We start from the raw sequence: 18,513 nt of genomic DNA, 5'->3' as shown, positions 1-18,513 counted from the left end.
TAAAGCTGTGTTTATTGATTATCAGTATTTTGCCATTTAAAATTAAGGGGCTGGGTTTGTAGCTCAGGGGTTGAGTTCTTGCCTAGCATATGTGAGGACCTAGGTTCGATCCTCAGTATCACATAAAAATAAATAAATAAAGGTATTGTGTCCATCTACAACTAAAAAGTATATTTTTTAAAAAGACAGTTGCAAGCAAAAAATGTTAATATAGAAAATTTTTCAGTATACATACCAAATATCACAATGTGGGAAGCGTAGTTAACTTAGTATAATAAATTTTATTTAATCATGTCTGACATAAAATGGAAAGTCCAGAGTGACAAGAACCCAAAATTGAAGCCATTAAATTTATATTTAAAGTGTGCATCACAAAGATTTTCAGGCCTTAACTTACAAATTGTTTAATGTTAAAACCATATCAAGAAAAGTATAGTTTCAAAGGTTGGAATATAAGAAGAGAATATTGAAGTGCACCTTTTATTCTCAGTGCCCACAAAGTCCCAAAAAGTAAGTATTGATCTTTATATCTTTAAAGAACTAAAATTCAGAAAGAAAGGCTATTTATTGTACATACAACAGAAAATAAGAATATAAAATCTTTTTGATCTAAAGAGAAAAATCAAGACTTATGAATATAATTGACTCAACTGTTTTGTAGAACACCAGAAATTGCCTTTGCTATACTATCTTTCAGAGCATAAGATTTTATTGATATTTTAAGAGTTTCTAGGTAAACTTATTGCTAAAAATGATATCTTTATTTGTCCTGTGGAATCTCCAGAGAAGGCATTCTTTTGTTGTTTTTTTATTTATTTTTATGTGGTACTGAGGATTGAACCTAGGGCCTCACATGTGCTCACTCTACTTCTGAGCTATATTTGCAGCCCTGAGTTTTGTTGTTTTATAGACTTTTCTCTGTTTAGGCAAATTGTACTAAGTTTCCTGTGTCCATCTTAAGATTTCCCCCTCATAGCTGGGAATATTGTGAACAGTGTTCTTTAACTTTCAGATTTTTTTTTTTTTTTTTTTTCTCTCGTGGTGCTGGGGATTGAACCCAGGGCCTTGTGCTTATGAGGCAAGCACTCTACTAACTGGGCTATATCCCCAGCCCCTTTTGTTTTGTTTTCACTTAGTAATACATCTGTCAGTACTTGTAGGTCTCCTTCTGTTTGCTTCACCATTTGCAGTTAAATTTATATACTCTAAGTTATTGATTGATATTTACATTGTTTTTGGTTTTAAGCCAGATAGAGGGGAATAGAAGTGATTTGAGGTTCTTAAAATTATATTAAGTACACTCTCTCATTGGATCCTCACAATGAAATTGTGGTTATAGATAAAGAATTTGTTAGTTTCTTATTGTTTAATAAAGAAGGAATCAGATGTTCATGTGTGAGGAATAGTTTTTATGAGTCTGAATCATGATTTGAACTGAAGTAGAATTTTAAAACTAAGAAAACTGTAATGTGGACTGGGGATATAGCTCAGTTGGTAGAGTGCTTGCCTTGCAAACACAAGTTCCTGGGTTCAGTCCCCAGCACCGCAAAAAAAAAAAAAAAAAGAAAGAAAGAAAACTGTAATCTTTTGATTAAGTATATAATGACTAAATAAATAGAGCCAACGGTATAGTTAACACATAGAAATTTTAATAGTATACTATTATTAACATTCCCATGATGACTATAAAAGAATATAAATAAAAATATTAACCCCACAGGTCTGCAGTAAGGATCATAAATATTAGCTTATGTTATTAAAATATGAACAGAGAACTATTGCAAAGTGCCTTTATCAGTGAAAAAATGTTACTAATATCAGTTTAATAAACCAGTGCATCTGCATGTGGACAAAAACATTTTCATGCTATAACCATCTTGTTTTTTACTCCTCTCAGCTTGTGAAGCACTTACTGAATGGGAATACCTGCCACCTATTGGACCTCGGCCACCAGAAGGATTTGTAGGACTCAAAAATGCGGGTGCAACTTGTTATATGAATTCTGTGATTCAGCAGCTATACATGATTCCTTCCATCAGAAACAGTATTCTTAAAGTTGAAGGCACAGGTAGTGATACAGATGATGATATGTTCGGGGATGAGAAACAGGACAGTGAGGTAAATTTTAATTATTTTTAACTGTATTTGATGGTAGTGGTAGAATCTTTGAGCTTTTAACTATTGAATTACAGTGGTCAGTATGTAATAGATTTGAAACTCCACAATTAGCAATTTTTGTCAGTTTTCTGTTTGTATGTCAAGCATGCACAGTTAATATAACCATGTTTTTGTCTCATGATAAAGATAACTCAAGTGTTTGTAAAATTATTTTTTTAAGTAATTATATTTTCATTCTTTTTCAATTTTTAAGGTATATTCTGTCTTTTCTAATCAGGCTGCCTACACAAAGTTTTCAATGTAGATAAAGCAGAAAAAAGTTAAGTTTTAGAGGCATATCAGAGTATATCTACTGTGACATCATCATTAAATATGTGAATTATGGAAACAAATTAACTTACTTTTTCTTTCATACTTAATGATAAAAACTAAGTATGAGTCAAAATATGACAATAGTGATAATGTTTCTTTCCACATTCCTAAACTTTTTCCTTTAGTAGTCAGAAATCATTTGTCAAGTAATAGTCCATCATTTAGGGAGTTTCTGAATCATTCATTCTTCAAAAATCTAATAAAGCATACCATACCAGCATTAAGGTTGATTACTCTTTTAGAATCTGTAGGGTACACAAACCTAAAAAAGAACCACACTAATGGAATTTGGTTTTATATAACTTGTTACCACTAAAGTGTTGTATAAATGTAAAGATGGCTTATCGTACTGAGAAAAATAAAGCAGGCAAACAAAAGCAATAAAATTTCATATTAGGCATCCACTTTTGCATCTTACTGCCCTGTGCTTTATATTATCTGCCTTTTACTTCAGTATGGTTGTTTAAAATACTAATTCCCAAACTATGAACTTCTCAAGAGAAGGAACTATTCTTCAAACAGAATACAGAAAGATCTTCAGACATCTCTAAAACAACTAAATTCTACTTTTTGTTGTTGTTGTTGTTGTTGTAGGTGGTCACAATACCTTTATGTTATTTATTTATTTATGTGGTACTGAGGATGGAACCCAGGGCCTCAGAAGTTACTAGGCAAGCACTCTAGCACTGAGCCACCACCCCATCCCCTAAATTTTACTCTTTAGTGACAATGAGATTATGACCTTTAGAACTACTGTTCATTCTGTTATTCCTACCACAATTCTTAATGGTTATATTTATTGAGTGTTAATAATTCTGGTCATGTCACCTAAATTACCTCTTACTAACCATGAAGAATGTATTATTCTCATAAGGAGACACTGAATTGTAAAAATATTGAGTAGTTTATTTCCCAAAAGTTATTCAAGGCAATGCACTTACTTTCTAATCTAATCTACTTGAACAAACTTCACTCCTTCAATTAATGTTCAATATTATTATATTCTTCTTTTCTAACTCACCTATAAAATCTTTTTTGATTATGAAATAAACACTAATTCTCTAAATTGACAATTAAATGATTTATAAATAAGAAATACAAAATAAAGCAAATCACTCATATTTGGTATTTGTTGCAACTTATTCCTTTACTTTTAAAGTTAAATTAGCTCATCAGTGATGTATTTTGGTCTTTAGAATAATGTTGATCCTCGAGATGATGTATTTGGATATCCTCATCAGTTTGAAGACAAACCAGCATTAAGAAAGACAGAAGATAGGAAAGAATATAATATTGGTGTCTTACGACACCTTCAGGTCATCTTTGGTCATTTGGCTGCTTCCCAACTACAATACTATGTCCCCAGAGGATTTTGGAAACAGTTCAGGTAAATTATGGCTGAATGATCCCTAAGTTTTATAAATTCTTCAATGTACTCACTTTAAACTTCTAAAAGATAGAGTAGAACATATATTTATTTAATGTTTAGTGTCCTCTAGCTGTACTTTTTAGACATTTTTTCCTTATTATTGTCCCAGTTCTAAGATGTAAAAATTGTTACACTAAAGAAAAAACCAGTATTCTTTACTCTCTTAAAATATCACTCCGTTTTGATGCTGTAAAATTTTAAGTTATATGAGTGAAATACTAAAATATAAACTATCTTCTTAATCTAACAGTTCTGAATTGAAGCAAATATCAAATATATTTTATGGGTAGATTGTCATTTATTTGTTTTTGGTTTGTTTTGTTTTGGTACTGGGGAATGAACTCGGGGAACATCCCCCGCCCTTTTTTATTTTTGTATGTGTTGCAGGGCCTTCTTTCGTCTTTTGGATCTGAGAATTGAACCCAGGGCTTTGTGAATGCAAGGCAGATGTTTTGCCACTGAGCTACATCCCAGCCTGTCCTTTTTATTTTTTATTTTGATTTTATATTTTGAGGTAGGGTCTTGCTGAGTTGCTGAGGCTGTCCTCGAACTTAAAATTCTGCTGTCTGTGGTTTTCTGATAAGCATTACCATGACATTAATTTCACATCTAAATAAAACTCCTTAATACCACTAAACATCCTAGAGCTGAAATTCATCCAGTTCTTTAATTTTTTCCATAGTTAATTTTTTTTAAAAAAATCATTAGGGTTTGTTAGCTACTACTTTTTATGTCTTCTTTTTGGGGGAAGGGAGGATAGGGATTGGGGATTGAACTCAGGGCACTCAACCAATAAGCCTCATCCCCAGCCCTATTTTGTATGTTTTATTTAGAGACAGGGTCTCAGTGAGTTGCATAGCACCTCTCATTGGCTGAGGCTGGCTTTGAACTCCAGAGCCTCCTGCCTCAGCCCTCCAAGCCACTGGGATTACAGGTCTGCACCACCGCACCAACTTTTGAGTCTTTTGTAACAGAGGTCTGTCCTTTCATTTTCAGAGGTTGAGTTGGTTTTTTTTAATTTCACCTTTGTTTCTGTCTTTGCTTTTGCAACTATCAGTGTGCAAAGTATTACACTGTCTTTCCAAGATTACATTCCTATGGTGTTTTGAAATGCTTCCTCTATTTCACAGGTTTGCAGACAATATGATCTGGTACAGCTGCTTAACTGTTCAGTAAAATTTACTCATAATCATTGAAATTTGAGTTTCATGTAATTTTCACGTATCATGGAATACTCTTATCTGGATTTTTTCCCAACCATTATTTCGTTGTTATTGTTTGTGCATTTAGTTATATATGATAATAGAGCAGTTAGGCAAAAGAAAAAAATTAAAGGGGTACAAATAGGAAAACAAGAGCTCAAATTGTCCCTATTTTGAGCATTATCCTATATTTTTGTTGGATCCCAAAAACTTCACTAGAATACTTCTGAAACTCATAAATAAATTTAGCAAAGTAACAGGATATAAAATTAACACCTATAAATTAATTGTGCTCCTGTACACCAATGATGAATCAGCTAAGAGAAATTAGAAAAACTATCCCATTCACAGTAATCTCAAAAATGTAAAATACACCAGGTGCAGTGGAGCAGTGGCACTCGGTGTAATCCCAACTGGGGTAAGCAGGAAAATAGAGAATTCAAAGCCAGCTTCAGCAAATTAGTGAGGCTCTAAACAATTCAGCAAGACCCTGTCTTAAGGGCTGGGTATGTGGCTCGGTGGTTAAGTGCCCCTGGGTTCAATCCCCAGTACCTCGATAAATAAATAAATAATAAAATACTTAGAGATCAATATAACAAAACTGATGAAATACATCTATAGTGAAAACTACAGAACACTAAAGAAAGAAATTGAAGATCTCAGAAAATGGAAAGATGCCCTGTTCTGGGATGGGCTGAATTACTATCAAAATGACCACACTAACATTTTAAGATTTATAAAACTATTCGTAGGCCTCAAAGAATACAGAGACAGTAGCTCAATTTGACTCCAAGGGTATAGTTTGCTAAAATATAATCAAGAAGCTCGATCATATCTGTGTATGATTTTATTCTCCCTTTTTATTCTCTTGGGTTAGACTACTTTTAATAGGTCGTGATCTTAACTTCCATTAGAAAATAAAAAACATCTTCATTTTTCTCTTGTGACATTAAGAGTGACCTTTGGTCAAGTCACTATCTTCATTGAGATTGCAAAATTATACAATTTTAATTTTATTAGCTGTCACAGATTTCTGAAGAAAAGTTTGTCCTCAGTAATTAATTACCCTAAGGTACAGATTTATTTGAAAAAAAACCTCTTCCCTTTTATTTTACAGGTTTATAAAGTAATCCCATAGCTCCCTAGCACCCTTCAATGTGACCAGTAAGGGCCTGGGGTTGTGGCTCACTGGTAGAAAGCACTTACTTAACATATGTGAGGCACTGGGTTCAATTCTCAGCACTGCATATAAATAAAAAATAAAATAAAAATAAAGGTCTATCAACATCTAAAAAAAAAAAAAAAAAAAGTGACCTTGTAACCCAGGCATGATGACACACACCTATAGTCCCAGCAGCTCAGGAGGCTGAAGCAAGATCATAGTTCAGCCTCAGCAATGGCAAGGCACTAATTAACTCAGTGAGACCCTGTCTCTATAAAATATCAGAAAAAGAACTGTGAGTGTGGTTCAGTGGTTAAGTGCCTCTGAGTTCAATTCCCAGTACCAAGGAAAAAAAGTGACAACTAAAGTGAAGGTGGGGATTATATTTTATATTGACCTTGTTTTCTTTGTTATACTCATTTTATCAGTTCCTGTGATCTGTAGTGCTAAAACATATCATAGTGCTAAAACACTGAAGCACAACCATATGACTTTCTTTTAAAATATAGAAAAAGACTATAATCCTTCATAAAACTTTTCAGAGTTTTTTTTAACAGGATCCTCCCATGTACCCCAGGATTGGGTAAGACAAGGAATATTTCAACTTTTGAGCTGCCATCTGTCCTAGTCACAGCTTAAATGTATTAGGTATCACGTAAATTTCTTTTGAGGTGAAAATCAGATATGTATAGTGCAGTGACTCCTCATTATGTGTCTTTGTAGAAAAAGAAAAAAGTTCTTTGCAAATAAATTATACACATTATAATTGGAGAGCCAAACCCATACATGTATGTGTATATATATTGGTATATCTATAATGGATAATAGGTATTTTTATTTAAATGTACTAAATTATGAATTATATTTACACAAGTTGATTTTGTTTTCTCAGACTTTCCCTCCACATATGGTGGGGCTTGGAATTTATCTTGAATTTTCTATTACCTATACTCAAAATACAATTTGTTCTTAATGTATTTTTCTTCTGTTATAAAGTTCATATAACAAAATTCACCTTTGTAACTATTTAAAAGTGACATTTGTTGGCTTGTAGTATACTCCAGATATTTGTTCAGTCACTATCTAATTCCAGAACATTTTAGCATTCAAATTGGAAGTTCCATACCCACTGAAAAGTCATTCTCCAGCCTCCCCTTCTTCAAGTTCTGGCAAAAAAAAAAAAAAAAATTTACCTTTCTGTGTGGATTTGCCTGTTTGGTGTAATTTCTGTAAACTTAACCAGATAACATATATTGTCGTCTTCTACTATTTAAGTGTAGTTAAGGTTCATCTATGTTGTAGCTCAACTAGAACTTTGTTTTATGGTTGAATCGTACTCCATTATGTGTGACTATGACACATTTTATCCACCAATTTATTTGTAGAATGATGTGACCATTCATATACAATTCTATATGTGTATATTTTGTTCTGTATACTTCAGAATGTAATTGCTGGGTCATGTGATCGTCCTATGTATAATTTTTGGAGGGATGAATCAATTGGTTTGCACTTCCCCTGTAGGATTTTACTTGAACATCAAGTTATGAAGGATATGATTTCTCTATATCCACACCATCAGCTGTTTGTTTTTTTGTTTTTTTTTTTTTTTGTTTGTTTGTTTTTTGTTTTTTTTGCGGTGCTGGGGATTTGAACCGAGGGCCTTGTGTTTGCAAGGCAAGCACTCTACCAACTGAGCTATATCCCCAGCCCATTATATTTTAATTATAGCCATCTTAGTGTGTGAAATTTATCACCTTAAAGATTTGTTGGCATTTTCCTAATGAATGATTCTGTTGAACATTTTTCCCATTTATTAGCAGTTGGTTGCTTTTTTGAGGAACTTCCTATTCAAGTATTTGTTCCCAGTTTGTTTTTCGTTTTTGTTAATTTGTTAATTATGACTTCTTATATATGTATTCTCTATATTTATGATACTAGACCCTTAGAGATGAAGCACTTAGAAATAATTGTCATTTATTACAGATATTCTTTTCAGTATCATGGTGATATCTGTGATGCATAGAGGTTTAAAACATCGAGGAAGTCCTTTACCATCTTTCTACTCTGTTCCATTATTTCCTTTTATTGTGGTAAAATATATTTTATATAAAATTTACCATTTTAGGTTAATCCATTTCAGTAGCATTACATACCTTTATATCACTAATTGTAGAACTCATTCATCTTCCTGAATTAAATTTCTGTATACATTAGTAACTCCTTCAAACCCCTATACTGAGTTTTGTGTGTTGATTTTGTGTAACTTCACTGAATTGTTATTATTAAGATATCCCATTTGGCTGTTTCTTTCTTGTTTTGTTTTGTAAAACTTTCCATACTGTGTTGTTTTGTTTTGGTTTGGTTTGGTTTTTAATTTATTTTTATTGTAAACAAATGGGATACATGTTGTTTCTGTTTGTACATGAAGTAAAGGCATACCATTTGTGTAATCATCCATTTACATAGGGTAATGGTGTTTGATTCATTCCGTTATTTTTTTCTTCCCAGCACCCCTCCCACCTCTCTTTTCCCTCTATACAGTCCCTCCTCCCTCCATTCTTGCCCCCCTCCTACCCCCCCAATATGTGTCATCATTCGCTTATCAGAGAGATCATTTGGTTTTGGAGGTTGGCTTATCTAACTTAGCATGATACTCTCCAATTTCATCCATTTGCCGGCAAATGCCATAATTTTATTATTTTTTTATAGCTGAGTAATATTCCATTGTTTATGTATCCAGTTTCTTTATCCATTCATCAATTGAAGGACATGTAGGTTGGTTCCACAGTCTGGCTATTGTGAATTGAGCAGCTATGAACATTGATGTGGCTGTATCCCTGTAGTATGCTGATTTTAAGTCCTTTGGGTTTAGGCCAAGGACTGCAATAGCTGGGTCAAATTGTGGTTCCATTCCAAGCTTTCTGAGGAATCTCCACACTGCTTTCCAGAATGGCTGCACTAATTTGCAACCCCACCTGCAGTGTATGAGTGTACCATTTCCCCACATCCTCGCCAACACCTGTTGTTGCTTGTATTCTTGATAATCACTATTCTAATTGGGGTGAGATGGAATCTTAGGATAGTTTCGATTTGTGTTTCTCTTATTACTAGAGATGTTGAACATTTTTTCATATATCTGTTGATTGCTTGTAGATCTTCTTTTCTGTGAAGTGTCTATTCATTTCCTTAGCCCATTTGTTGATTGGATTATTTGTATTGGTGTAGAGTTTTTTGAGATCTTTATATATTCTGGAAATTAGTGCTCTATCTGAAGTATGAGTGGCAAAGATTTTCTCCCATTGTGTAAGTTCTCTCTTCACATTGCTGATAGTTTTCTTTGCTGAGAGAAAGCTTTTTAGTTTGAATCTATCTCAGTTATTGATTCTTGCTTTTATTTCTTGTGCAGTGGGAGTCATGTTAAGGAAGTCTGGATCCTAAGCTGATATGTTGAAGATTTGGACCTACGTTTTCTTCTGTAAGATGCAGGGTCTCTGGTGTGATTCCAAGGTCCTTGATCCATTTTAAATTGAGTTTTGTTCAGAGTGAGAGAGAGGGGTTTAGTTTAATTCTGCTACATATGGATTTCCAATTTTCCCAGCACCATTTGTTGAAGAGGCTATCTTTTCTCCATTGAATATTTTTGGCACCTTTGTCTGATATGAGAAAATTGTATTTATTTGGGTTTGTGTCCGTGTCCTCTATTCTGTACCGTTGAACTACCTGTCTATTTTGGTGCCAATACCATGCCATTTTTGTTACTATTGCTTTGTAGTATAGTTGAAGTTCTGGTATTGCAATACCCTCTGCTTCACTCTTTCTGCTAAGGATTGCTTTAGCTATTCTGGGTTTCTTATTCTTCCAGATGAATTTCATGATTACTTGCTCTATTTCTGTAAGGTACATCATTGGGACTTTAATTGAAATTGGAATTGCATTGAATCTGTATAGCACTTTTGGTAGTATGACCATTCTGACATTATTAATTCTGCCTATACAAGAACATGGAAGATCTTTCCATCTTCTAAGGTCTTCCTCAATTTCTTTCTTCAATGTTTTGTAGTTTCCATTGTAGAGATCTTTTTCCTCTTTGGTAAGATTGATTCCCAAGTTCGTTTGTTTGTTTTTTGTTTTGTTTTGTTTTTTTGAGGCTATTACAAATGGAGTTTTTCCTCATTTCCCTTTCAGATGTTTCATCACTTGTGTATAAAAATGCTTTAGATTTATGTGTGTTGTTTTTATAGCCTGCTGTTTGGCTGAATTCACTGATGAGGTCTAAAAGATTTCTGGAGTAGTTTTTTGGATCCTCTAAATATAGAATCATGTCATCAGTAAATAGTGACAGCTTAAGTTCCTCTTTTCCTATTCATATCCCTTTAATTTCTGTAGTCTAATTGCTCCGGCTAGTATTTCAAGAACAATGTTGAATAGAAGTGGTGAAAGAGGACATCCCTGTCTTGTTCCCATTTTTAAAGGGAATGCTTTCAGTTTTTCTCCATTAATAATGATGTTTGGGGGTTGGGGAGATAGCTCAGTTGGTAGAGTGCTTGCCTTGCAAGCACAAGGCCCTGGGTTCGATTCCCAGCACCACAAAAAAACAAAAAATCAAAACAAGAATGATGTTGGCCATGGGCTCTAGCATAAATAGCCTTTACAACATTCAGGTATGTTCCTACTATCCCTATTTTTTCTAGTGTTTTCAGCATAAAGGGGTGTTGTATTTTGTTGAACGCTTTTTCTGCGTTCAGTTGAAATAACCGTATGATTCTTATCCTTAAGTCTTTTGCTATGATGGATTACATTTATTGATTTACGGATGTTAAACCATCCTTGCATTCCAGGGATGAACCCCACTTGATCTTTATACTATATTTTAAAAAGTGGTGAAAGTGATCATTCTTGAGTATCTAACCTAAAACAAAAACTTTGTCTTTGACCTTTATAATTAGAACTTTAGACCATCTCCAGATATCAACCCATAAAGCATCAAATATCTAACCATAGGGAGAAATTATTAAGATATTTAGAAAAAAGAATAGAAGAAAAGTCATGACATTAGATTTGGTAATGATTTCTTGGATTACACCAAAAGAGCAGGCAACAAATTAAAAAACAGAAAGCTCCGTGTTCTCTGCCCAATATATCTTTCAAACGGTTAGGGGAAATTCATTCTTAAATGAAAGGAAATTTGTGAAAACATTATTCTTGAGAAAACCTGATACAGAAATTCTAACGAAAGTTCTGACAAAGAGGGAATTGTACTATTTGGAATTGCAAAATGAAAAATATAATAGAAATGGGAAATATCAGGAATATACCCTTTCTTTTCTCCCTATTCTAATTTCTTTTTCTTTTATTCCTTATTTGTGCAAATGTTGAAACTAAAAATAACACATAAGGGGTCATTCAATGTGTCAGATGTAATTTCTTTGGCAATTACACCCAAAAGTAAAGGCTGGAGCTGGAGATATAACTCAGTTGATAGAGTGCTTGCCTTGCAAGCCCAAGGCCCTGGGTTCAATCCCCAGCACCGTAAAAAAAAAAAAAAAAAAAAAAAAAAAAAAAAAAAAAAAAGGCTATTGGACTGGGGATATAGCTCAGTTGGTAAAGTGCTCACCTCACATGCATAAGGCCCTGCGTTCTAATCCCCAGCGCCACACACACAAAAAAAGTAAAGGCTATTATTATAAATAAGACTGAGTCTTTGTTTTACCTGAAGTGACAAAGTATTAACTACACATAGTAAATTGAAATGTATAAATAATTTGTGAAATAATTATTTAAAGAGTAATACAAGTAATATTAGTAATATAGAATCTACATTGCTCCACTTAAATTAGAGTTGTCAGATTAGAAAAAATAGGACTCGTGTTTTTAAGATAGCAGTTTTAATTGGGTGGTGTAGAAATTTTAGCATATCAACACACATTAATTAAATAGAAGGCCAGGGGGAGTTATGTCACCAAGTCCTGCCTAGGATAGAGAGAAAATATATCACGTATACATTTCTGTCTTGAATGTAAAATAGTACAGCTATTTTATATAGTACTGCTCCATGTTTTAATAGTGCAGTTCTGAAAAGTAGTTTGGCTCTCCTTATAAAATCGATCTAGTGCAACTACTGCAGCCATGAACAGTGATGCTAGAGAAAACAAAAAAGTCTAGTCATAATAATCCCAAACTGTATACAGCTACTGTGATTTTACATAGGTCAATAATTAAACAAACTTGCACAACCCTGAAAATTGCCAACCCCATAAAGATTATGTTCTTTTGAAAAAGAAAGAACAAGATTCATTTTTTAAATGAAAAAATCTTATAATTGGAGCACAGATTAGTACTTGCCAGGCTTAGGTTGGGACAACAGATAAATGGGTATAGATGTAAAACTTCATAGATGCTGATGATACTGTAAATGTTCTATATCTTCACTGTCATAATAGAAACAAAACATATTTTGTTTACAAGCACATACTCAGAAATCAGCATAGATAAGACTCAAGAAATCTGAATGTGATTGAAGCTTACACCAGTATCAGTGCTGATCCTGGTATTACAGTACGTAAATAGTTTTGCAAGAATCTGCCAGTGGGGACACTGATTTAAAAAAAAAAAAAAAAATGTTCAGTTGTCCCTGAATATCTGTGGGGAATTGATTCTAGGAGCCTTTAGATACCAAAATTTGCAAATGCTCAAAACTGCAAGTAAACTATGACCTTATGATCCAGTCCATCAAAAAAAGGGGGGGGGGGGCAAGTCGGGGGGGAACTAACATCTGTGAGATAGGAAACAAATGAGTCCTCCAATAGCATGCTACTTACTTGGGGAAAAAATTTAGGCTACTGTGTATTGGTAGAACATTGAGATGGAGAGAAGCTTGTAAAATTACTTACTTCAGGAAAGATTGCAGAGAGTTCAGAAAGATAAAAAGTATTTTTTATGGTAACACATAAGAGAACTACGTAGATAAGTAAGCTTTATTTTCCATTGCATATTCTGGAGAGAACTAAAAACAGTCTGTGGTAGGAAAAGAACTACATGAAAGAGAGGGAACAGTGGTTTGGAAACCCTTAAAAATGACAAAAGTGTGATCTGAAAAAAGGAGCTACATCTCAGATCCAACTCAGGAAGTCTTAGTTTGAGTTTTGGGAGGTTTCTATTTAGGTTTTATTTGAAACAATCTCACTAGGCTGTCTATAACTGTTCTCAAAACTCCCGGTTTGAAGCACAGTCGTCCTAGCTTTCGTTTCCACATAGCTGGAAATGTGTCAGTGTTCCTGGAAAGAAGGCTTATAAGAATATAGAGGGGGCGGGGGAGATAGCTCAGTTGGAAGACCCTGGGTTCAATCCCCAGCACCGCAAAAAAAAAAAAAAAAAAAAAGAAAAGGAATATAGACTATTCAGTATCAGAAAAGGTAAATTTCAAACTTTGGTATCCAAAGATTATCAGTCATGAAGATATAGGAACTCATGATCACAATGAAGATCACAATGAAGAAAACAAACATACAGAACTGATCTAAAATTGACTCACATCAGCCTTCTAGAATTTTTTTTATAATGATATTCCATTTGTTTAAAAGTTAAAGATGAGGAAGGTAAAAGCAAATCATTCTCTGGACATTTTGAGTCAAAGTGAAAAATATACTGAACATTGCAGAAATAAAGACTCATTGAAACTATCCATTACAAAATAAAATTTTTAAAAAAAGTGAATTATGAACATGAAAAGAGTGTCCCTGAGTTGTGAGGTGATGTTGAATGGTCTAATGTAAACAGGTTCCCAGGAAAGTGGGAGAAGTGGGAAAAAAAAAAAAAAACTCAAAAACCACTGACTAAAAATTGAAAACAGTATTTTGCAAAAACATTGTATAAGGTGTATGTTGAGATTTCTTTTTACTGTGAACAATCAGCTATCTCAGATCATGTTTTGCAAATACTCTGTATTTTCCTCTGAATAGTCATCATACCCCAACATGTAACAATGAAAATTAGTTTCCTGTTGATTATTCTGCCTCTTCGTTTGATGAATGCCATGATGTCTTAATTACTGGAGCATTGTAAGCTATATTTGCCTTAATTATATCCCATAATTTTTTGGATAAGGCTATTTATCTGGACAACAAATAAGAGATTGCCAGAAATTAATGATAGAAGTATCTGACTACAAAAGCTAGTATTAGGAAATTCTAGAACTTATGGATGGCTGGTATCTTGTGGTACTAGTTGAATAACTTCTACCATTGTAAAACTCACATCCCATTCCCCACAAGAATGGTAAATTAGTCTATATAAATTTAGAGTTAATTTTTAGTTTATTAAACTTTTTTAAATTGTAAAAATTCACCACCAGGCTACAGAATAAAGATAATGCAACTCAATAATAAATTCAAAAAATTGCTATGTATTTGCTAAAAATAATATATTCTTTAGTGTGTGGTACTTTATAATGTTAAGGTAGGTACTCTTTCACAGTAACCTCATTTTGGTAGTGGCGGTGATTATTTTGGTGTCACTAGGAAACTGAACCCATGGGCACTCAAGACAGGGTCTCATTAAGTTGCCATGACAGACCTCAAACTTGTAAACCTTCTGAACAGCTGGGATCCCAAGCATGTGCCACCAAAACCCAGCTCTGTTCTCATTTTGAGTTCACATAGTTGATGCTAAATTTTCTCATAACTGGTTCACATGAATTTTAGGACCACTCAGTAATAAAAATATATTTACTCTAATAAAACAGTGAGCCTTTTTCTGTTTTCACTTGAAAAAAGTGCTTTAGGAATGAAGTGGTATGACCATTTTATGTTATCACTCAAAAAAAATTAATTGTGAGAAAAATAATTCTAGTATCATATATTGGAAATGGCATTACTTCAATTTAAAAATGCATGACTATATTTTATTTCATAAAACAAACATTCTATCATCAATCTTGGTTACACCAAAAGTTTTACAGTAATTCATTGACTGCAATATATTTGCCATGAACTTCATTTCAGATATCATTATCATAAAAAGTGCATTAGTTTATTTTATATTCCTATGTAAAAGGAATAAAATTTTAAGATTTTATTTCTGTCATTTTTATTTTTGTTCTGAAAATAAAATTCTGAAATTCGTTATTACTTGTTTCATTCTGTTTGTTTATTAGGCTTTGGGGTGAACCTGTTAATCTCCGTGAGCAACATGATGCCTTAGAATTTTTTAATTCTTTGGTAGATAGTTTAGATGAAGCTTTAAAAGCCTTAGGACATCCAGCTATGTTGAGTAAAGTCCTAGGAGGTTCATTTGCTGATCAGAAAATTTGCCAAGGCTGTCCACATAGGTAAGTGCTATGTTTTTAATATATGCTTTATATTGGTCTTTTTAAAATAGGGAAGATAAAATTTTCACTTGCAGTTTGGAAAGCTGAGTACACTAAATATTGCTAAATGCATTTTCAAATCAGTTCTTGTTCATGAAATACATTAGATATGTTTTCCTATCAAATCTTTAAGTCAGCAGCACTATATTTTGGTTTTGATCAGTTAAAAATAAAATTCAGTTTCCTGATAAAAAGGAAGAGCTTGGCTTAGTTCAAAAAAGTCATTAATGGATACCTGTCATTTGAATGTTTTACTTCAAAACTTGAACTCAATATAATGTTGATTTGAATTTTTTTCCTCACCAAAATACTACAGTAAGATAATAATTTCAGACAAGCATGGTGATTCATGCCTATAATCCTAGCACCTTGGAAGCAGAAGGCAGAAGGATAACAAGTTCAAAGCCATCTTCAGCAACTTAAGAAGGCCCTAAGCTACTCAATAAGACTCTGTCTCTAAAGAAAATACAAAAAAGGGTCAGGGATGTGGTTAAGCACCCCTAGGTTCCATCCTTGGTACCCACCCCATCTTCCCCCCAAAAATATAAAATTTTCTCAACTTTGTTAAATACAAACATTTAGTAAAGCAGATCCTTTTGAAGACAAGAACTGATTTAGCAAAAGGTGATATTACATAATTTTTTTATCATTTCATAGTGTCATTTACTCGTAAGATAGGTATTCACCTCATATTCACCTCACTTAATCAACTTAGGGTCCTTTGAAAACTTTTTATATAATTTAGATAATGTACTTCTTGATAACCTATTTCTATTAATCTTCAGTTTTTCATTCATCTTCTAAAGCTAGTTGGAAATTAATGCTGTACTCTGTTTAGTCAAAGCTTCCAAAATTCAAAAGTACACATACAAACTGAACTTCTTAATAAACTATTATGGAATTATATACAAGTCCCAAATTGTCTTATATTATAGGGTACTGTGGTTTTAGAATATCTTAATTTTCCTGGACTGTCTTGTCAATTATTTATATTTTGTTCAAGATTTTTTTTCCCTTTTCTGATCACAAAGCAACTTGCATAAATCATTTATAAATGATTTTATTTTTTGTTCTGTCTTGTTTCTCCTAACTGGATTATAGGTTTATAAATGTAAGGGACTGAATTAGATATGTCTACTTGCGCTTTACTCATGGTATTCTACCCATTTTGTATTCTGAATTTATCATATGGAGTCATTGTTGTAAAATATTACCAGAGTTTGGAGTGCTGGCTCATTCTCATGTTATTTAGTCTGGACTCATTTTTATAACTATATAGTACAGAACACTAGAAGCAGATGACTACTATGTTGTTTGAAATTGTTAGAAAATCTTCTTGTACAAAAATCGAAGAACATTTAAATATTCACCCTATTAGTAGTCCAGAATTGCCAAGCAAAGTAGCACTAGCATGTAATCCCAGTGAAGTGGGAGCCTGAAGCAAAAGGATGCCATGTTTGAGGTCAGGTGGAGGAACTTAGTAAGGCACTGTTTGGAAAGAAACATGAAAAGAACTGAGGATGTAGCTCTGTGGTAGGAGTCCCCTGGGTTTAATCCCAGTACCAAAGAAAAAAAAAGTTAGAATAATCATTTTCTGAACTTGATAAGTCTTTACCTTAGCATGAATTCTGTTTAAATAGATGTCTTGTCCACAGCCCAGTTGTGCCAAGGCAGTGTGGGATATGTTGCAGGAAAATCAAAGAACGTACCTGGGACAGAATGGGAGATATATGATTTATTGGAAAAAATTTACAAGATATTATTGTCTGCTTTAACAAGTGTTCAGTAGCGACAGGCTGACAGCACCTCTGTGCTTCATGGTATAGTGGCAGTTATCTGGACAGGTGACTCATATCCTTATGATATAAGTCATACCCTCAGTTTTGTCCCCAACCCCAGTCAGAGAAGGTTTTTGTTTTTTGTTTTTGTTAGGCTGCAGAAACAATGGCATCATCAGCTATTAGCTTACTTAAGTTTGTTTGTATGAGCAGCCTTCCAAGGAGTAACTGTCTTGGTGTATATGCAAGAAAGTCGCTTTTAACAGATAGCACTAACTTGCCGTAGTTCCTAGTGTGCATAAAAGCAAGAAGTGTTCTTCAAAATAATGTATGTCTTTTCTTTTTAGCCCAGGCTTGTTCTTAGTTTTCCTAGGTTTTGGAAACAGAAAGGGGTCATTCGGAGACAAGTGTCTTACTGTCCCCCTTTTTGCTTTAGGGATGATATAACAGAATACAGGAAATAATGAGATTAGACAAACCTGGTTTCAGATCATCATTGCACCTGGTAAATGGAACCAAAATGGTCTACCAGCTTTCCCCTACCTCCGTTTCCTTATTTTTCCTTATCCCTTTTGTGTGTTTCTGTTTGTGTCCAGTATGCTTTTTATCATGTGCTTGTTTTAGAGTATACATCTGCTTTAAACAACAACAAAAAGTATGCCTTTTTTTAATTCCATCAAAAGGACATATCAAGTCATGGCCTCTACCATCTAGGTTTGTGTCAATGCATTCCATGACAGTCAGACCACCACAACAAAATCACCTAAATGTTGTATCAGAGTGTGTCCCTATCCTTGTGCATCACATTACTATAATCTGATTTCTCCCTGCCCACAAATGCTTATTGTTATTCTAATAAAACCTCTTTTACCCCCTGCATTCAAACCAGTTACCTGGTTTTCCAGCTTTTCTGTCATAGTTACAGAAGAGACATCCCAGCATGACTTGACACTGCTGCCTGCCCCACCAACACCCAGGCTTGTCTGCTATCTTGCCAGAATTTATTCCTAAATCTGTGTTTACTTCTGTAAGCCTTCCTTCTCCTCACATCACCTGACAACTCTCAGTGAAGTCAGTGCGTAGGA

General features: G+C 33.7%; 1 protein-coding gene across 13 annotated transcripts in view; it reads left to right on the top strand.

Annotated features, from left to right (window-relative positions):
* Positions 1-18,513, top strand: part of LOC306652045 (ubiquitin carboxyl-terminal hydrolase 9X-like) — a 134,702-nt gene that overhangs the window by 97,762 nt on the left and 18,427 nt on the right. For all 13 annotated transcript variants that reach the window (XM_079125100.1, XM_079125105.1, XM_079125103.1 and 10 more), the window contains 3 exons: positions 1,898-2,118; positions 3,687-3,877; positions 15,438-15,611. In XM_079125100.1, coding sequence (XP_078981226.1) covers positions 1,898-2,118; positions 3,687-3,877; positions 15,438-15,611 — 586 coding nt within the window. The remainder of the gene's footprint in view (positions 1-1,897; positions 2,119-3,686; positions 3,878-15,437; positions 15,612-18,513) is intronic.

The sequence above is a fragment of the Sciurus vulgaris genome, assembly GCF_902686455.1.
Source record: "Sciurus vulgaris genome assembly, chromosome: Y".
In the NCBI taxonomy this organism is placed as follows: Eukaryota; Metazoa; Chordata; class Mammalia; order Rodentia; family Sciuridae; genus Sciurus; species Sciurus vulgaris.
This window is presented reverse-complemented; position numbering and strand designations above follow the sequence as displayed.